The sequence below is a fragment of the Capra hircus genome, chromosome 18 (genome assembly GCF_001704415.2).
Source record: "Capra hircus breed San Clemente chromosome 18, ASM170441v1, whole genome shotgun sequence".
In the NCBI taxonomy this organism is placed as follows: domain Eukaryota; kingdom Metazoa; phylum Chordata; class Mammalia; order Artiodactyla; family Bovidae; genus Capra; species Capra hircus.
The window spans coordinates 40,216,483-40,235,026 of record NC_030825.1 but is presented as its reverse complement, the minus strand read 5'-3'; the positions used below and the strand labels follow the sequence as shown (position 1 = coordinate 40,235,026).

At 52.4% G+C, this 18,544-nt stretch overlaps 1 protein-coding gene across 1 annotated transcript; it reads left to right on the top strand.

Annotated features, from left to right (window-relative positions):
- DHX38 (DEAH-box helicase 38) lies at window positions 240-17,803 on the top strand. The gene is made up of 27 exons (XM_018062221.1): window positions 240-367; window positions 2,418-2,758; window positions 3,117-3,304; window positions 3,997-4,101; window positions 4,661-4,808; window positions 4,912-5,030; window positions 5,147-5,223; window positions 5,675-5,830; window positions 6,364-6,525; window positions 6,698-6,805; window positions 7,145-7,257; window positions 8,904-9,041; window positions 9,364-9,550; window positions 9,694-9,879; window positions 10,215-10,355; window positions 10,693-10,803; window positions 10,894-11,010; window positions 11,195-11,302; window positions 11,691-11,803; window positions 12,573-12,781; window positions 12,875-13,029; window positions 13,442-13,597; window positions 13,697-13,831; window positions 14,028-14,153; window positions 14,665-14,760; window positions 16,111-16,232; window positions 17,312-17,803. The coding sequence occupies exons 2-27, from the start codon at window positions 2,436-2,438 to the stop codon at window positions 17,394-17,396; spliced, it is 3,684 nt and encodes a 1,227-aa protein (XP_017917710.1). The 5' UTR covers window positions 240-367; window positions 2,418-2,435; the 3' UTR covers window positions 17,397-17,803.

The window sequence follows — 18,544 nt, the reverse complement described above, 5'->3', positions numbered from 1 at the left end:
CATTAAACCTGACAGGTCGCTCTACTTCTCCCTCCCATGCCCCACTTACAGGCGGGGCCTCGCCTCTTACACTAAGCATGATTGGTCGCCAGGGGACTCGGAAGTGACTCTGATCAGAGCCCCAGAGAAAGACAGTCTAGTCTCGCATGCGCGGTCGCGTTCTGTGTCGCACCGGGAACAGGCGTTTTCTGGGCTGCTCTCGATGGTATCTTTGGATGGATAGAAGGAGCCGCGTAAAGTATTATGGGACAATAATGGCCGCTTTCATGTAGTTGATTTTGGCTCTCACAGCGGTCTGAGCGAGGAGTTGGCGGCGCCAGCGCCCCAGAATCCCGGACAGCAGGTTCCGAGAGTCAGGCTTGGTGAGGTGAGTGTCCCTTTTTCCTTTCCGACCTTTTCTTCGCCAATCGTGGCAGCTCCAAGAGGCGAATCTCGGCCTTTCGCTCAAGTTCGGGCCCGGGCTTGTAAAGTCTTGTCCCTGTCATCTAACTTGCCTTACTCACTGTAGGAATGCTGCGCGGGTTCTGCCGGCCCCGGCCTTTCTCCTTGATCATGTAAGATCGTGCACACTAACGCGGCCTCCCAGAGGTCCAGGGATGCTGCCGGGAGTCACCCCGCCCACGTCCTTAGACCTTCTCGTTAGCCCACTCCCAGACGGACACCGAGCCCAGAAGGGCTCTTTTCGTTTTCTTTTTGTCTGTCACAGTGGTATCTCTTCCAGGCGATATCTTTTAATCAAATGTCAACTCCAAAAAGATTGGGATTTTTGTTTTGGTCTCTTATCTCTAATGCCCAGAACAAGCGATTGGCTCACTGAAGGCGCTCGGTAATTGTTGAATGAATGTATGCAGTTTCTTTCTTTACTGTTTTTCTTGTACCTCTTGTGGCTTCTTTGCCACTAATCCTTTTTCAGAAGACAACACTTAAACTTCTTGTTTTTCTCAGCCACTAGTTGTCCTGTTTGTCAGATTCTTTTTCCTGTGCTGCTTGGCACCTTTCTTTGCTGTCTCTAGAGATTTCTGGCTCCCTGTTTCCTTTAATCAGTTTAAAATTATTTATTCCTCAAATGTTTATTTTGCTAGGCACCGGGCAATGCAGTCAACAAGACAAAGTTCTCCTGCATAAAAGGACGTTCTAGGGGTATATTTTCTAGTTCAGACTTCTGAGCAGAGCATGTATATCTTACCTTCCCGCGAAGATTTCCTCCCATGAGTGCAGATGTCACTAAAAGTTAGCTTTTCCATTTCTCTTCTGTGTGTTGGCATTTTCCAAAATGCAGCTCTTGTTTCTGTGTCCAGTCTGTTTGGCTATATTGTGTGTTCAGTCTGTTAGGCTATATTTCTCTATAGAAATGTGCATGTTAATTAGAGCTGCGTAAAGCATTTTGGCTTCTGGTGGTTCTCTTGATAGTTCTTTGCTTTAATGACTTGTTGGAATGAGGGAAATTATTCAAGCACAAAATGGGTTATGTTTATAAGCAGATGGTGTGTAGTGGGAGGTAAAGAGGAATTTGTTATGAGCTGAGTGCCAGGAAATCTTACAGTCACCTAAATACTTTTCAGAAACACCATTTCCTAGCCTGGTGATTCTCATCCAATTTTTTTTGGTGAACTTGAATTGTTGTTAAACAGATTTCGACTGCTGTGAGGTAATTCTTCTCTACAAAACAAAACTGGCCCAGAAAACTCATTTAAGAATGGATCACGTGGATGGTAGCCTTATATGTCAACAACTGTACTGTATCTGTAGTTTAAAGGAGTAGAGAGCAGGAAGAACTTGAGTAAAAAATGGTGAGGAACCCAATCAGTACCCCAGAGCACAGCAAATGAAATAATGTAACAATGACGTCTATGTAACTGTGGTTACAGAGTGAGTGCGTTCACATATATATACTTTTCCTGTTTGATACTCATGGTAACTTCATGGATTTAAGAGAGCAAAAAGTACTTCCATTTTTCAGGTATAGAAATTATGCCTAACGAAAGATTAAGATTAATATCTATTTGCTTATGGTCATACAGGTAGAAAATGGTGAGAGGGTTCTAACTGAGATTTCTGACTTCAGATCTAGTGTTTTCCCTACACTCCCTTTATAGATGCCATCCTGCTCTAATAAGTGCTCCTCAGTGAGGTCTGTTCTTGTCTGAATGATACCCTCTTGGATCTTGGGGTGTGTATGTGTATGTGTTTATCTATTTCTGTTGTGTATTGGGTGGAAATAGAAAGATCTTTTAAGATTAAGACTGTCAATGAGTTGATGGAAGTCTTGCGAAGAGGTAACTAAAGGAATTCAGGTCTTGAGGGGGAGGTCAGCCCCCCACCCCTGATATTCATATATTCACAGTTATTTTGGGATGTAGTGGAGCCAAGTCTTTCCCTTCTTACATCTGATAGCAAGTGGTTTGTTTTCCTTGCAGGGGATCCTGGAGCCTGTCATGGAGGACAGCAGCGAGGATGCCTCGCTCCATCGGTTGGAAGGCACTGACGTGGACTCTCAGGTTGGCGGCCTTATTTTTAAGACCAAAAGTGCAGCTAGTGAGCAGCATGTCTTCAAGGCCCCTGCACCCCGCCCTTCATTGCTGGGACTAGACTTGTTGGCTTCCCTGAAGAGGAAGGAGAGAGAGGAGAAGGATGATGGCGAGGACAAGAAGAAGTCCAGAATCTCTTCGTACAAGGACTGGGAAGAGAGCAAGGATGACCAGAGGGATGCTGAGGCAGAAGACAGTGACCAGGCTGGCCGAAGTGGCCGAAAAGACAGGTAAAAGCCTTTGGGTGGATTGCCCGGGAGGGAATGAAAATAGAGGCCAGAAAATAATGTCTCATGTTTATCTCTCAGTTTTCTTACTGGATATTTAGGGCTTATTTTTTACTAGGATTCTATAACATTGAGGCTAGGTAGGAATTGGTATTTTTTTTCAGATTTGGGGCAATTGTCAAAAGCAACTGAAGAGTAGGTGATGGGGGGTTAGAAGTGCTTACGGCTGTTGCCATATGCAAGCCTGCCGTACCAGGGAGATAAAGTGGAAGAGGCCAGGTTGCTTGTCTGGCATGGCCACAGGTTTGGGGCAGGTTTTTCTTCTCTGGCTGAGTCCTTCACCAGCTGCCCTCTGTTGCAGGCATTATCGATCAGCCCGGGTGGAGACTCCATCCCATCCTGGTGGTGTGAGCGAAGAGTTTTGGGAACGCAGTCGGCAGAGAGAGCGGGAGCGGCGGGAGCATGGCGTCTATGCCTCGTCCAAAGACGAAAAGGATCGGAAGAAGGAGAGGTCGCGGGATCGAGACTGTGACCGCAAGAGAGACAGAGGTAAACTGCTCAGCAGAGTTCCTAGGGCCTGCTAGGCACCCGAAGTAACACGCCGGCCTTCTTGCTGTCATGGGAGTCTTTATAATGCCTGTTAATCAGGGAGATCCATTTTCATGTCAGCCTGGTGGTATTGGGTATTTGACCCTGTTGGTATTGGGACAAGCGGGCACAAGCGGGCAGTCTAAGAAAAGAACTGTTACTTGCAGCATAGCTACTCTGCTTGAGTGTGTGGTTCTCTGCGCTTTATCTTGAAAGCTTGTGCTAAAGGTGATAGTGGGTAATGTGTTTGAGAAACCAGTTGACAGTAGTGTTGGTGAGAGGGAAAGGACAGTGCTGTGCAGCACAGCTAGACATAAGGTCCAGCGCTGGGCCTTCCTTGGTAATAGTTGAGGTCTGTAGCTTGTAAACTTGTAACTACTAAATAGTTATTCAGGATAGACTTGTAACTATTCTTTTTTGAATTCTTGCAGGAAAATAACTGTTACTGTGAGTTTGAAACTTTGTAGCCAGTAACTAATCTTTGCCCTTTGAAAGAATGGGGATATGTGAGATTCAGGAGCCCCTGGATCGCATTAGAGCAGTGAGGTTGCTCCTGTGAGTGAGTGGGGAGGCCTGTCCTTTCTCTTGGGTGAAGATGGGTGGAAATTAGGACAGGCACCTGTTTTCTAAGCTCTGCTGGTGACTCCTGACAGATGAGCGGGACAGAAGCAGGCACAGCAGCAGATCGGAGCGAGATGGAGGGTCAGATCGCAGCAGCAGAAGAAACGAACCCGAGAGCCCCCGACACCGGCCTAAAGGTAGTCTGAGCTTGCTTATGGTGGTTTGTGAGAGCCATGTATATGAGGGGCAGGGTGAGTGACTCCCATCCTCAGTGGAACTGGGTTGGAATTCCTGATTCCACCATAAATGACTTGGAATACTTGGTTGATTCAGTTGGGAAGGCCATGGACTTCTTTGGAAACTGATATGCTCCCTTAATGCGACTTGCCCATTTGCTGAGTGGCCAGTTTTCCAAATGGTAGGAAAGAATAGGGAGCTGGGGGTGGGGAGTAGGGGGAGTGAGAATGAGGTGGGGGCAGAAGAAGGGTTGATTATAAAGAAATACGTATATTCAATGGAGATATGTTTGCAGAGACAAATTGGATATTCCTTAAAGTGTTCTTATAAACACAGATGAAAAATGGACCTCTTCAAATTCAGATATCTTTAAAAGCTGTCAAACCCATCATATCCATTGCAAACAGGTGTAAAGTTTATGAGTAGAAGAAAGAAATTTGGTGAACTGGTTTTCCCCTAATGGCTCTAGCGCCATGTCTGTTAAAGTAGATGCTGAGCTTCATGTCTCTTGTGGCCCAGATGCTGCCACCCCTTCACGGTCTACCTGGGAGGAAGAGGACAGTGGCTACGGCTCCTCGAGGCGCTCACAGTGGGAATCGCCCTCCCCAACGCCTTCCTATCGGGATTCTGAGCGGAGTCATCGGCCGTCTAGTCGAGACAGGGACAGGTGATGTTCTGTGCTCGTGACTGGGGCTGGGCGGGCGGATGGTGGCTGGGAACACGTCTCAGCTTAGTGATTGTTTAGTGAGGCTGGCTTTACTGTTTCCCAGGTCTGTGAGGAGCAGGTACTCAGATGACACCCCTCTGCCAACCCCATCCTACAAATACAACGAGTGGGCTGATGACAGAAGACACCTGGGGTCCACCCCACGTCTGTCCAGGGGCCGAGGTAAGACGGGATGAAAGTGGGAGGATGGGACGCTCCTCCTGGGGTGGCTGGTCTGAGTGAGGCCACTGGGACAAGCTGGGGCCTTGCACACCGACCTGCCATGTGTTCTCCTGCAGGGAGACGTGAGGATGGCGAAGAAGGAATTTCATTTGACACAGAAGAGGAACGGCAGCAATGGGAGGATGACCAGAGGGTAAGAAATACATCTCCGAGCGACTGAATGAGAGGTGGTGGCCATCTTTCAGTAAGCCGGTGACAGGGGTGTCAGAGTACAGGGGCCACGATGACACGCTGGTGAATCCGGACAGTCTCTGGAAGGCTGAGCTACGTTCAGTCCTGAAGCCCTGGAGTCCTTTTCCAGGCATAGGCTCCCCGGTGAAACTTCTCACCAGGTGCAGATCAGACCTAACTTCTGCATGCTGGCGCCACTGTGTGGTAAACCTAAGAAGTGCTGTCATGGTGGCCTGGGCTGCAAACCGTGCTGCTTTCTCCTGTAGGCAGCTGGCCCCCCAGCAGGGTGGCCTCTCCTGAGTTGTCGACTGCACCAGTGACTTCTTGCCAAGCATCTCCTCCCCTTCTGTCCCTGTCTTGCACATACACTCACTCTATTCCCTCTTCTCACGGCTCTGTCTCTTGCGCTACAGCAAGCCGACCGGGATTGGTACATGATGGACGAGGGGTATGATGAGTTTCACAACCCCCTGGCCTACTCCTCTGAGGACTATGTGAGGAGGCGGGAGCAGCACCTGCACAAACAGAAGCAGAAGCGCATTTCGGCTCAGCGGAGACAGATCAATGAGGTGAGGCTGCCCGCACGAGGTGGAGTGGACCCTGCCGGAGTAGTGGCAGGTCGCAGCCCGGCTGACAGCACAGCTCTTCTCCCCATGGCTGAAGTTCCAGAAGGATCGATACCCCTGGAAGCGGAGGGGTGGGCGGGGAACTTTTCAGTAGGTTGGAAAAAAAGGAAAAAAAAAACCCCAAATCCCAGCTTTGCTCTTTGGCAGTGCTTCCTGGAGGGAGCTGCTGATGGGAGCTGAGAGGGTGGGCTTGGCTCTGTGTCCTCTGTGTCTCTGAGTGGGGCTGGGGGATGGCCACTCTGTGCGTCCATGTAGAGGTTCTGGTTTAGACATAAAAGGTGGGTTCTGGGAAAATACGCTTCAAGTGATTTGGGATCAGGGCCTCTGCTATCACAAGGAGCTGCAGGGTCCAGAGACTGATGACATCCCCACGGCCCTTCTCTTGGGATCTGCTGCGTGGCCTCGCCTGGGCCCTTTGAGGACGACCTCGCGTGGCTGCAGTCTGAACATGGCCTCCTCCTGTTGTGTCCTCTCAGGACAACGAGCGCTGGGAGACCAACCGCATGCTCACCAGCGGGGTGGTGCACCGGCTGGAGGTGGACGAGGACTTCGAGGAGGACAGCGCGGCCAAGGTGCACCTCATGGTGCACAACCTGGTGCCTCCCTTTCTAGACGGGCGCATCGTCTTCACCAAGCAGGTGGGGTCCTCTGCAGTCAGAGAGGGGAGCCCCGAAGTGGGGGAAGACGGTGGGGGGGAGGGGGGAGGAGGTGGAGGGGTGGCAGCCCTTCGTTGACCGTTACGAAGTGGACTTTCGTGTGGAGTTTGAACGATCAGCATGGAATTTCTGCTTTTTCCTCAACCTCCTGCAGCCGGAGCCTGTGATTCCAGTCAAGGACGCCACTTCAGACTTAGCCATTATTGCTCGGAAAGGCAGTCAAACAGTGCGGAAACACAGGGAGCAGAAGGAACGCAAAAAGGTTGGTTTCTGCTCATCTGGGGCCCGAGGGTCTCTGGTTTTTTTTGGTCTTCTTTTTAAGGATCATGTGTCTCGCAGGTAGGGCTCCTTCGGCAGTTAGAGGACACTCACAGGGCGAGCGTCAGCCCCTGGGGGAGGGCACTGTGTTCCTCCTGCAGGGCTGAGTTAGGATGGTGTGGGGCTGCGGGCTCGGGAACTGTGGAGGGAAGGTGGGAGGTGGGCCTGGCTCGGTGCCGCCGCTGGCTGTGGGAACTTACTGCTGCTGGAGGAAGCCCGTTGTCAGACGGAATTGATTTTCCATCACGGGATGGAGCAGACTGACTTTCCATGTCTTTTTCAGGCTCAACACAAACACTGGGAATTGGCTGGAACCAAACTGGGAGATATAATGGGCGTCAAAAAAGAAGAAGAGCCGGATAAATCTCTGACCGAGGATGGGAAAGTGGACTACAGGTAGGAGTCTCGTGGCAGCCAGCAACCCTGAAGATGGGCTTCAAGGGGACCGACATGACTTGTCACTCACTAATACGAGTATGACGTCACTTGGGAGTCTGTGGTTCCTTCCTCCTGGTCTGTCTTCACCTTTCTCAAGATAATATTCCAACTGCCTCCGCTGCCACTGTAGGCACTTCCTCTGTGCCGAGCAGCACCACACGCCTCACAGATACTTGGTCGTTGGATTCTCATGGCAGTCCTGTGGGACAGGTGTAATCTTTCCCATTTTTCATATGAGGACGATACAGCCCAGGGAGGTTAAGTAACTTGTTTGAGGTTACCCAGCTGGTAAATGGTGGAGTGAGGGTCCCACCCAGACAGTCTAGCTAAGGAGCCTGTGCTCTTAGCTGCTTTGCTAGAGAGCCTTTTTGATGTTTGGGGTGGGAACATGTGCTTTGCCCTCTTAGATTTTAGTTCAGGTATTGAGTTTGAAAAGACCCTGATGCTGGGAAAGATTGAGGGCAGGAGGAGAAGGGGACAACAGAGGATGAGATTGGTTGGATGGCATCACCAACACAATGGACATGGGTTTGGGTGGACTCTGGTGATGAACAGGGAGGCCTGGCATGCTGTGGTTCATGGGGTCACAAAGAGTTGGACACGGCTGAGCGACTGAATTGAACTGAAAGAAGAAACTTTTTAACAGAGGTTTAAAAATAGAAAGGGTTGTCCTCTCAGCTAGAGCTTCCCCGTTCATAGAGGTGTTTAAGCCAATGTTGGATGACCACTTGTTGCGCTTGCCTCATCATGTAGGTGGTTGAACTCAGATGTCCCTTCTGAAGCTCATCTGAACACTCTGAAGTCCTTCCAGACTGTTGTCTCAGTTAATAATTCTCTGTACCACTGTGGGAAATGAGAAGCTGGTGCTGTTGATCAGCCTTGTTAGTCTCTAGTTACTTTAATCCTGTCAGTATAGAGTTTTAGCTGACCAGGTGTGACTGGGGCATTAGAAACAGGAAACTCACAGGGCATAGCCTTGATCTGATGGAGGAAAAGTCTCCTGGGGAAGGGGAGGGTGGAGACTGTAGATTGACACAGGTAAGGTGGGACTGGGACGTCTTTGCTGTGCGGCCTGGGGGTGTACATTTATAGGACACTTCAGTGCTTTTAGTGGAAGATGTCTGTAAACATCAAGTAGGGATGTTCTCACAGTTCTTTGAAGCTAAAGCCTTACAGACTCTGCTGTCCTGCCGAGAGGTGGGAGGGAGTCTGACCTTGGTCATGACTGTTACCACAACTCCTCCTTCCAGCCCTTTAAGTGTGGTGCTGAGATTGCCCAAGGTTGTTCTGTGTGAGGTATTGGCCTGTGCACGTCCAGGTGAGAGGATTTGCATACTTGCTGATCTGCAGCTCTTCTGAGCTGTCCGTGGGTGTCTGTCCCAAGGGTGTTGAGCAGGTTTTGGATGATGGATGCTTAGACAGCAGTGTGGTCCCTTAGGCCAGAGGAGATGAGCAGCAGCTGGCAGCCCTCGCATCGCAAAGATCCGCTGTGTGTTAGGAGCAGTTCTTGCTTCGGCGCATAGGAAGCAGGGCAGTAGCCCAGTCAGCAGGGAAGATGCGGGAGACCAGGCAGGGCACTTAGGCCGCGTGTGGTGTGTTTTCAGGACAGAGCAGAAGTTTGCCGACCACATGAAAAAGAAGAGCGAGGCCAGCAGCGAGTTTGCCAAGAAGAAGTCGATTCTGGAGCAGAGGCAGTACCTGCCCATCTTTGCCGTGCAGCAGGAACTCCTCACGATCATCAGGTGACTCCCCAGCCCTGGGATGGGACCCCAGTAGTGGGTCAGCTGTCCTGTGCGTGCTCTGTGGCTTTTTTTCTTTGGGGTATGACATTTGGTGGAGAAGGGAAAGGCTTTTTTTTCCCCCTCTCCTGAGTGCCCCAGGCTACTCTGCTTGAAACAAGCAACATGGCCTCATGAAACAGTGTGGCATGTGTTTCAACGTTACTGTCTTTTAGACTTTTCAGGGGATTTCAGTATGAGACTTTTCCCAGGGAAATCGCTGCAGGTGCGGCTAGAGGTGGCCTTCCACTCGTGCTGATTCACCAGTCTCTTCTCCCCCTTGCAGAGACAACAGCATCGTGATCGTGGTCGGGGAGACAGGGAGTGGAAAGACCACGCAGCTGACCCAGTACTTGCATGAAGACGGCTACACGGACTATGGGATGATCGGATGCACCCAGCCCCGCCGTGTGGCCGCCATGTCGGTGGCCAAGAGAGTCAGTGAAGAGATGGGGGGAAACCTCGGTGAGGAGGTGAGTGGGCCCGAGGGCTGAGCTGTGTTCTTCATACCTGTGGCCTCTGTCACTTGACCTGATCTGCTGAGGCCTAGACCCAGCTTGGAGTGTGCAGCAGTGCGTGGGTGCCCAGAGCCCCTGAGCATTTCTCTGGCCTCCAGGTGGGTTATGCCATCCGCTTCGAAGACTGCACTTCAGAAAGCACCTTGATCAAGTACATGACTGATGGCATCCTGCTGAGAGAGTCCCTGCGGGAAGCGGACCTGGATCACTACAGCGCCATCATCATGGACGAGGCCCACGAGCGCTCCCTCAACACTGACGTGCTCTTCGGGCTGCTCCGGGAGGTGCGGGTCCAGGCCTCTGTGCCTGTGGGGCTGGGAGTCAGTGACGAGACGTCTGGGGTCTAGCCCGGGGAAGCTTGGGGGGCCTCTGACAGGCCAGAGTTGCCCCGAGGCCTCTGGCTGCCCAGCGGTGGTTCACTCCGTTCTAGCTCAGCTGAGTGACTTGTGGTTCTCCTGGCTGTGGGTCCGTGATTCAGCCTTTAGGACTGTTACAAATCTAACGAGCCCCCGTCAGCTTGGGCTTCTGTTTCACTTGGTAGTGATGCTGGTGAGACTGGAGGACAGAAGCCAAGGGTTCTGAACCCGTGGGGAAGCCTCTGAATGACTTCTTCTCTTAGGTGGTGGCTCGGCGCTCAGACCTGAAGCTCATTGTCACATCAGCCACCATGGACGCAGAGAAATTTGCCTCCTTTTTTGGGAACGTCCCCATCTTCCACATCCCTGGACGTACCTTCCCTGTGGACATTCTCTTCAGCAAGGTACCAAGGCCCTTTTTTCCTTAACTGATCCTGACCTCAGATGAAGAGGCGGGTAGGGGGCGTGGGATGGGGTACTGAGTAGGGAAAGGTTTTGTGGGCATCGTGGGAGCTCACGGCTTTTGGGCTTGGAAGCGAAAGACTGTACTCTGGGGACATTTGGTTTGATTGTTTCTTTGGGGTGGAGGCTTGGGACCCAGGGAGGGCCATAAGGCCCATCTGCATGTGCACGACCCCAAGAGTCTGCCCAGCTCTGGCCCCAGACCAAGGACTGGGCCACTGGTTCCCAGAGGGGGCCTGGTCCATATGTCCTTTGACGGTGCCCCTGGCTGGCTTGCAGACCCCGCAGGAAGACTATGTGGAGGCCGCGGTGAAGCAGTCCCTCCAGGTACATCTGTCGGGGGCCCCCGGGGACATCCTCATCTTCATGCCTGGCCAAGAGGACATTGAGGTGCGTGCCTCGGTCGCGACCTTGGTGAGCGGGTGGGTCCTTGGTGAGGATCAGGGGCCCTGGCATCTGACGAATCCTCTCTGCCCTCAGGTGACCTCAGATCAGATCGTGGAGCATCTGGAGGAACTGGAGAATGCGCCCGCCTTGGCCGTGCTGCCCATCTACTCCCAGCTGCCCTCTGACCTCCAGGCCAAGATATTCCAGAAGGTGAGACTGCAAGAGTGTCTGGTTTGGGTCTCCAACTTGGGAACCTCCCAGACTACCCCCAGGAGGGAAAGTGGGAGAAGGTGTTACTTTCCTGGCACGGGTGGGGTGTGCTCTTCTCCTTGTGGGGTCTCTCCTACCTGCCAGCCTATAGCCTTCCCTCCCTGCATGTCCTGTCTGACTCCAGGCTCCGGATGGCGTCCGGAAGTGTATTGTCGCCACTAACATTGCTGAGACCTCCCTGACCGTCGATGGCATCATGTTTGTTATCGATTCCGGTTATTGTAAGTTAAAGGTAAGAGGAGACACAGGCACTGGGGCCCTGGACCTTCATGCACGCTCACCTGGCCTAGGAGGTGGGAAGGCAGGACCTGGGTCCTCAGACCTTGAACAATGGTTGCTTGTGGAAGTGGAGGTGGTGGTTTGAGTGCTGATTTTGCCATGTTCCTGGTTCATCCAATCCTTGTGATAATGCAGGGTGGACAGCTTACCTTGATAAAGGTTGTGGAGCTGGTGATGAGGGGAAATTCCTTGAGGTTCCTGACTCCAGAAGATGGCTGCCTGCATCACTGAGACATTTCACTCTGTAGCACGTAGCAGCCAAGGGTTTCCTCTGTCTCAAGGCTGCCTCCCGTTTATCCTCTCACTGTGTCCTTAATCAGGTCTTTTCTGCCCTCTCCTAGGTCTTCAACCCCCGGATTGGCATGGATGCTCTGCAGATCTACCCCATCAGCCAGGCCAATGCCAACCAGCGGTCGGGACGAGCTGGCAGGACGGGCCCAGGTCAGTGTTTCAGGTAGGAGCGCTGCGCTTGCCTGCTTTCCAGGGTGGGAGCCCAGGCAGGGGCGGGCAGGATTGGCCTTTGTTCCTGCAGAGGGGTGATCCCTGAGGCTGGGGACCAGTGGTGGGGCTGCCACTTGTTGATTCTCTCGTCACATGCCGCTGAGTGGAAGAAGTCACCTTCCCAGGCAGTCTTGAGGTCCGAGTGGCCTTGTGTTTGAGGAGGACCTATGCTGAAGGTCCCTGCAGTGGATGACCAGTGTTTCAGTGTGCCCCTCCTTAGAGGATAAATGTGAACCAATTATATCACTGGTTCTTTTTTTTACTTCTGTAATTATTCTCTCTTTTTTTGTTCTGACTTAAAAATAATAGAAATTCAGAAAATGCAGAAGAATATAAAGAAATTATAACCCAACCATAATTCTAGTCCCAGGCTCAATGGTTCCAAAAATGAAACAATTATATAAGAGACTCCAGCAGAAGAGTGAATTTGCACGACTGACTTTTAAATAGGTGGAGATTTGTGATCGTAAGAGACAAGGGGAGTTGGAAGAAATGAGATCTTCTCCTCCGTACCTGTGGCTCTTGTCAGCACTGGCTGCTTCGGCTGCACGAGCCCACGGTGCTGGTGGGCTCACCTAGGCAGCTGGGCACGTTCTAGGGACTCAGCTGGGCAGCCTATGGTGGCAGGTGTGGCAGCACTGTGGAAGTGGAGGTGGTGGTTTGAGTGCTGATTTTGCCATGTTCCTGCGTCCATGGTGGCTGATGGGTCTTCTCTCTGGCAGACTCTACACCCAGAGTGCCTACAAGAACGAGCTCCTGACCACCACGGTGCCCGAGATCCAGCGGACCAACCTGGCCAACGTGGTGCTGCTGCTCAAGTCCCTGGGGGTGCAGGACCTGCTGCAGTTCCACTTCATGGACCCACCCCCGGAGGACAACATGCTCAACTCCATGTACCAGCTCTGGATCCTTGGGGCCCTGGACAACACAGGTGCTGGGCAGGGCTCTGTGGGCTCTGGGGCCTGGGTCCTCCATCTTACAGCAGCGTGTCTGCTGACTGTCTGGGTCCGCTCCTCTCTCTCAGGTGGTCTGACCTCGACGGGGCGGCTGATGGTGGAGTTCCCGCTGGACCCAGCCCTGTCCAAGATGCTCATCGTGTCCTGTGACATGGGCTGCAGCTCCGAGATCCTGCTCATCGTCTCCATGCTCTCGGTCCCAGCCATCTTCTACAGGCCCAAGGTGGGAGGCGCTGCCCGGCTCCTGTCCTGCCAGGGGTCTTGGGAGTGTATGGGTTAGAGGGAGGTTGAGAGAGAGGAGAGGGTCCCCTGTTGTGAAGATGAAATGGAGGGGGTGGAACCGCAGTCTCCGAGGAGTGATTTTACTGTGTTACGGTAAGCAGGTTGGGGTGGGGGAAGGGGTCGGCTGGATCCATGGCTCTCAGGGAGTATTTTGCATTCCTTTTTTTGCATCCTTTTTTTCCAGGATGGTTGTGCCTGAGCCTTTGCATCTTAGAATAAATATTTTGCTATAAATGAATTTTGTTTTTGCTATATTGTCTGGCACCACATCGATGTGTTTTAAGTTGGGGGGCAGGTAGGTGACAGCCTGAGACAGCTCTTTCAGCGGCCTGGACTCCCCTTTCCCTTCCCAGGGCCGAGAGGAGGAGAGCGATCAAATCCGGGAAAAGTTTGCAGTCCCTGAGAGTGACCACCTGAGCTACCTGAACGTCTACCTGCAGTGGAAGAACAACAATTACTCCACCATCTGGTGTAACGATCATTTCATCCACGCCAAGGCCATGCGGAAGGTGAGTCTGTGGCCCGGATAAGCAGGATGTTGGGAGGTGGGGTGGGTTGCGGGGGAAGGATGGGGTGCTCCATCACTGACCACCTGCGTCCCACTCCAGGTCCGGGAAGTGCGGGCTCAGCTCAAGGACATCATGGTGCAGCAGCGGATGAGCCTGGCCTCTTGTGGCACTGACTGGGACATCGTCAGGAAGTGCATCTGTGCTGCCTATTTCCACCAGGCAGCCAAGCTCAAGGTGAGCCCGATGGAGCTGTGGCCCCTTCCTGGCCTGACACTTTGTCCGAGCGCAGAGTTCTCCTTTCTCACTGTACAGTCCTGCAGATCTGGGCTTCCCTGGGAAGCTGGTGTCAAGGCAGCATTGGAGGGGTGGGGGAGCTGCCCAGACGTGCAGTGTTTTGCTGAGGCAGCCACCTGTTGGGTCTCCTCCCTAGGGAATCGGGGAGTATGTGAACATCCGGACAGGCATGCCCTGCCACCTGCACCCTACCAGCTCCCTCTTCGGAATGGGCTACACCCCAGACTACATTGTGTATCATGAGTTGGTCATGACCACCAAGGTGAGTATTTTCCAAGGTAGCTGCCATGATGTCAGCCCGCTTGGCTGGACCAGGCCTGTGTAACCGTTTGCTGCCTTCTGGGATGAGCTTTGAGCTTGGGGAACTTGGGGCCACAGGTGCTGCTTTGAGGGGAATTGAGGTTGGTTTCCAGTGGGAGGTTTGGGGAAGTTAACTGACCTGCAGGTCCCGGTGGCCTCTGTTATGCCAGCTGGATTGTTTCCTGCTTGCTGCCTGGGACACGCAGCCCCTTTGGGTGTTGTTAGAAGGATTTTCTGAGGGGCTGGGCTTGTTCTGTGGGACACTGGAGGGCTTTCTCACAAGCATTGAGGATGTTGGATGGGAGAAGGGATTAGAATGCCAGTGTCTGTGGATTTTCCTTGCTTTTCTCAGCCTGGCAAGGCTGGGGGTAGGGCCCTGCCTGTGAGGATCCTAGTTATGGAGCTGCTCTGGGAGGAACAGCTCAAAGCAGTGGTCTGTCCGTGACCCTCGCCTGGTGGCCCTTCTGCTGCAGGAGTACATGCAGTGTGTGACTGCCGTGGACGGAGAGTGGCTGGCAGAGCTGGGCCCCATGTTCTACAGCGTGAAACAGGCTGGGAAGTCTCGGCAGGTAAGGGTCCTGTGCTTTCCTGTGGTGGGTCTGTTTGCCTCTGGGATCCGTTTTTCCCCCTCAGCTTGGTATTAAAGACACGTCATCATCTGGCTTCCCGTTACTTCTCTGTCAGACATAAGAGCTGTGATCCAGGCAGGCTGGTCTGTCTCACTTCTCCCACCCACTCCATTTGCTTGGTCTGCTGAGTCTTGAAAAACAAAACAACCAAAAAAAAAACAAAAACAAAACCCTTGTTGTTGAAAAGTCCAAATATCTGTGAAAGTGGACCAAAACAGTATAAGGAGTCACAGATTCCTCACCTAGCCTCTGTAATTGTCAACATTCTTCTCAACCTCGTTTCTCTTATTCCCACCCTGCTCCATACACAGTGATCTTTTTCCTGGAATATTTTAAAGCATATTTCAGACATTGTGGTTTTTCACTCAAATACTTGAAAGTGTCTCTAACAAGACTTTCAAAAATTAAAACATAATCTCTGCACCAATAACACTCAACAAAAGTAATCCTTAATGTCACCAAAGTCTCCAGTTCTTAGTCATATTTCCCTTTTTATTTCAAAGATAATTTTTTATAATTGCTTTGCTTGAATTAGGATCCAGACATTGGAATTTGTCATTATATATATTAAGTCTTTTATTCGAGAACAAGCTCTGTCCCCTCTCATTTTTATGGCATTGATTTACTGGGAAAACAGGTTGGTCATCTTGTAGAATGTTCCACATAGTTTTAGGCTAATTGGTTCCTCAGAATGTTTACCTTGTGCCTCTGTCCCATGTGTTTTCTGTAAACTAGTCATTAGTCTTGGTTAGATTCAGGTTCAGCTCTTTGGAGTAGGAATGCATAATGCCTGTGTTGCTGTGAGCCTCCTTTTAGGTTCTGTCAGGAGGCACATATGGTCTCTGGCCCCCCCTTTTGATGACAGTAAGGCTGCTCAGTGGTTCCACTTGATCCCTCCTGACAGTCTCAGTGTCCACTGGTGGCCGCCACCTGGATCCATTATTTAGGGTTGCATAAGATCGTAGACCTTTGCTTTCCGTGTCCGTCCTCTCCACTCAGATATTGCGCCCTCCCTCTTTCCCGTATGTCCTGGCATGGCTGTGAACTTGCTAGGAGCGTGTAAGCACTTACCAGGCTGAAAGAGGGCTGAGGCGTGATAGGGTTAGGACTCAGTCCTCCAAGCTGTGTCTTGGCTCAGTGAGAAGAGCAGCCTCGGCCCTGGTGGTGTGTGGCCCTGTCTCTGGGAGCTGGTGCAGTCTACACCGCGCCTGGCTGGCAGCAGAGGGGTGGGTACAGGCCAGGCCTCCCACTGCTGGTCCCCAGTGACCCCAGTACCTCTCCCTGCTCTAGGAGAACCGCCGACGGGCCAAAGAGGAAGCGTCCGCCATGGAGGAGGAGATGGCACTGGCTGAGGAGCAGCTGCGGGCCCGGCGGCAGGAGCAGGAAAAGCGCAGCCCATTGGGCAGCGTCAGGTGAGCGCGGCCTCAGGACCTGGGCTGGGAGGGAGCCCGCTGGCTGGACCTGCCAGGCCCTGAGTGAGGCCGTGATTTAAGAGAAGTTAAACATGCAGAGGTCACTTGGTGACAGGTTGACTGTGGTCACATGGAGGAATTCCGGATACACTTTCAAGGGGTGGTGATCTGGCTGCAACTCCTGGCATTGTTAAGTTGTGGTGGGGCCTGAGGTGGGCTGGAGCGCAGAGTGGGTCTCACAGCCTCACCAGCGAGCAAGGGCTTGGGCATCATGGTGGAGAGGTGAGGTGGGGAGATTCGTGGGCCTCTCTGTCTGCCCTGGTGTCTGGAGTTGGGTCAGACACCACGGGTGAAGGGCACAGTCCTGGCAAGACCGCCCTCAGAGCCTCAGTCACCACCTGCAAGGTGGGGTTACCCAGGGTCACCCTCATTTCTCACCAACTTGTTACAAATTTGGGGATCCCCACTGTGGTGCCCAAGGCCAAGGGAAATTCCAAGGGTCTAGAGATAACCTCCAGGATGTGGGGACAAAGCCCCGCCTCAGCTAGAGTGGCGGCCTGCTGAGGCAGAAGGGAGACCTCCTCCAAGGCTCACCTGTTGTTGCTGAGTTGCTCAGTCGTGTCTGACTCTTTGCGACCCCATGGACTGTAGCCCGCCAGGCCCCTCTGTCCATGGGATTCTCCAGACACAAATACTGGACTGGGTTGCCATTTCCTTCTCCAGGGGATCTTCCCCACCTAGGGATCAAACCTGAGTCTCCTGAATTGCAGGCAGATTCTTTACTGCTGAGCCACCAGGGAAGCCCATAGCTCACCTAGGGGGTATGAAAGGATTTATTAGTAAAGCCATCTCACAGCGTGCCTCAGTGGATATAAGAAAAAAGGCCCACCTCATTCTGCTCCCAATCACAGATAGGGAAGGCAGGGGGAGTGGAAGTATGTTAGGGGAGAAGACCCTGTAGCCCCAGAGCCTGCTCACACATAGTTAGAAACAGCCGGGTTTCAGACTCCTCATTCTGCTGTGTGTCCTGGTCAAAGTGAGCCGCAGTGCGATTCCTAATTCCTCTTCTGTGTCTCCAGGTCTACGAAGATCTACACTCCTGGTCGGAAGGAGCAGGGGGAACCCATGACCCCCCGCCGCACACCAGCCCGCTTTGGGCTCTGAGCCAAGGCTGTCCCTGCAGGGGAGGGGAGCCAGGTGTTGAGTCCCGAGCCCCGGCCTATCAACAAACCCTCTCAACTTAGGCCACTTTGATAAAATACCTGCACACAGCTTTCATCTGTGTACATCATGGCCCTGGGGGCCCCTGCTGAGGCCAGGCTCTGCCACGGAGGAGACTGGAGTTCGTTGGTGTGTGCGCGGGGCCGCAGAGCGGCTGCCAGGACCACAAGAGGTGGCCGGACCCACCGAATACAAATACATTGTCCCAGGACACTTGGTGTATCAATGACATGGCTGTGACTATGTTTTTTTAAAAAGTTCTTGTGTAAAACAGCACAGTAAGACCTAGAAGGAATTATAATTTGGTTATAATTCAGGATTTGGAAATAAATTTATTGTTTGTAATATGTTATTGTATTTCTGATGGTTCTCTCCCTGTCATGGCCCTGAGTCACACCCTCACTGGAGAACAGGCAAGCCCCGGCGTGACTTTCCTGAGACGGCGCCTCCTAGGGTCTGAGCTTGCCCTTGTGTCTGTTCTTCAGGCAGTGCCTGCAGGGGCTGGTGGGGCGGGACTCAGCTGACAGGGAAGGCGGACGGCTTGGGGTACTAGCACCAGGTGGGTCAGGCTCTCAGGTTGCCTGGCTGCCCCTAAGGCTGGTGAGCAAGGCTGGCCCTGATGGCCAGGCATGGGAGGAAGGCGAGCAGCCGCCTACCCTCTGTCCCCCATGGTTGGGTTGGCTGCCCTATTGCTTAAAATGGTAGAAGTTTCTAACTTTATGATAGTATTATGTATTGATGGAAAATAGCATAAGATGTTGCTTATGGATTTTCATGTAAAAGGTGATCCCTACACTGGAATCACAAGTCTTTTCTTGTGTTAGGCAGCCTCAGTAGTGTGCGGAGGCGATGGTTTGTGTATCTGACCCTTTGGGTCACCGCCAGATGAGCCCATCACTCCTGCCTCACACTGCATTTCCAGTATTTGCCCTTCCTGGGTCGTAGCAGGGGCATCCTATATGACAGATGGCTGCTATCAGCAGAGCATTTTCTTGGCTTTCGTTTAGCTGGGGAGGAAGGCGAGATATTAAGAGCTGCTGGACTTCCCTGGTGGCTCAGTGGTTAAGAGCCTGCCCTGCCAGTGCAGGGGC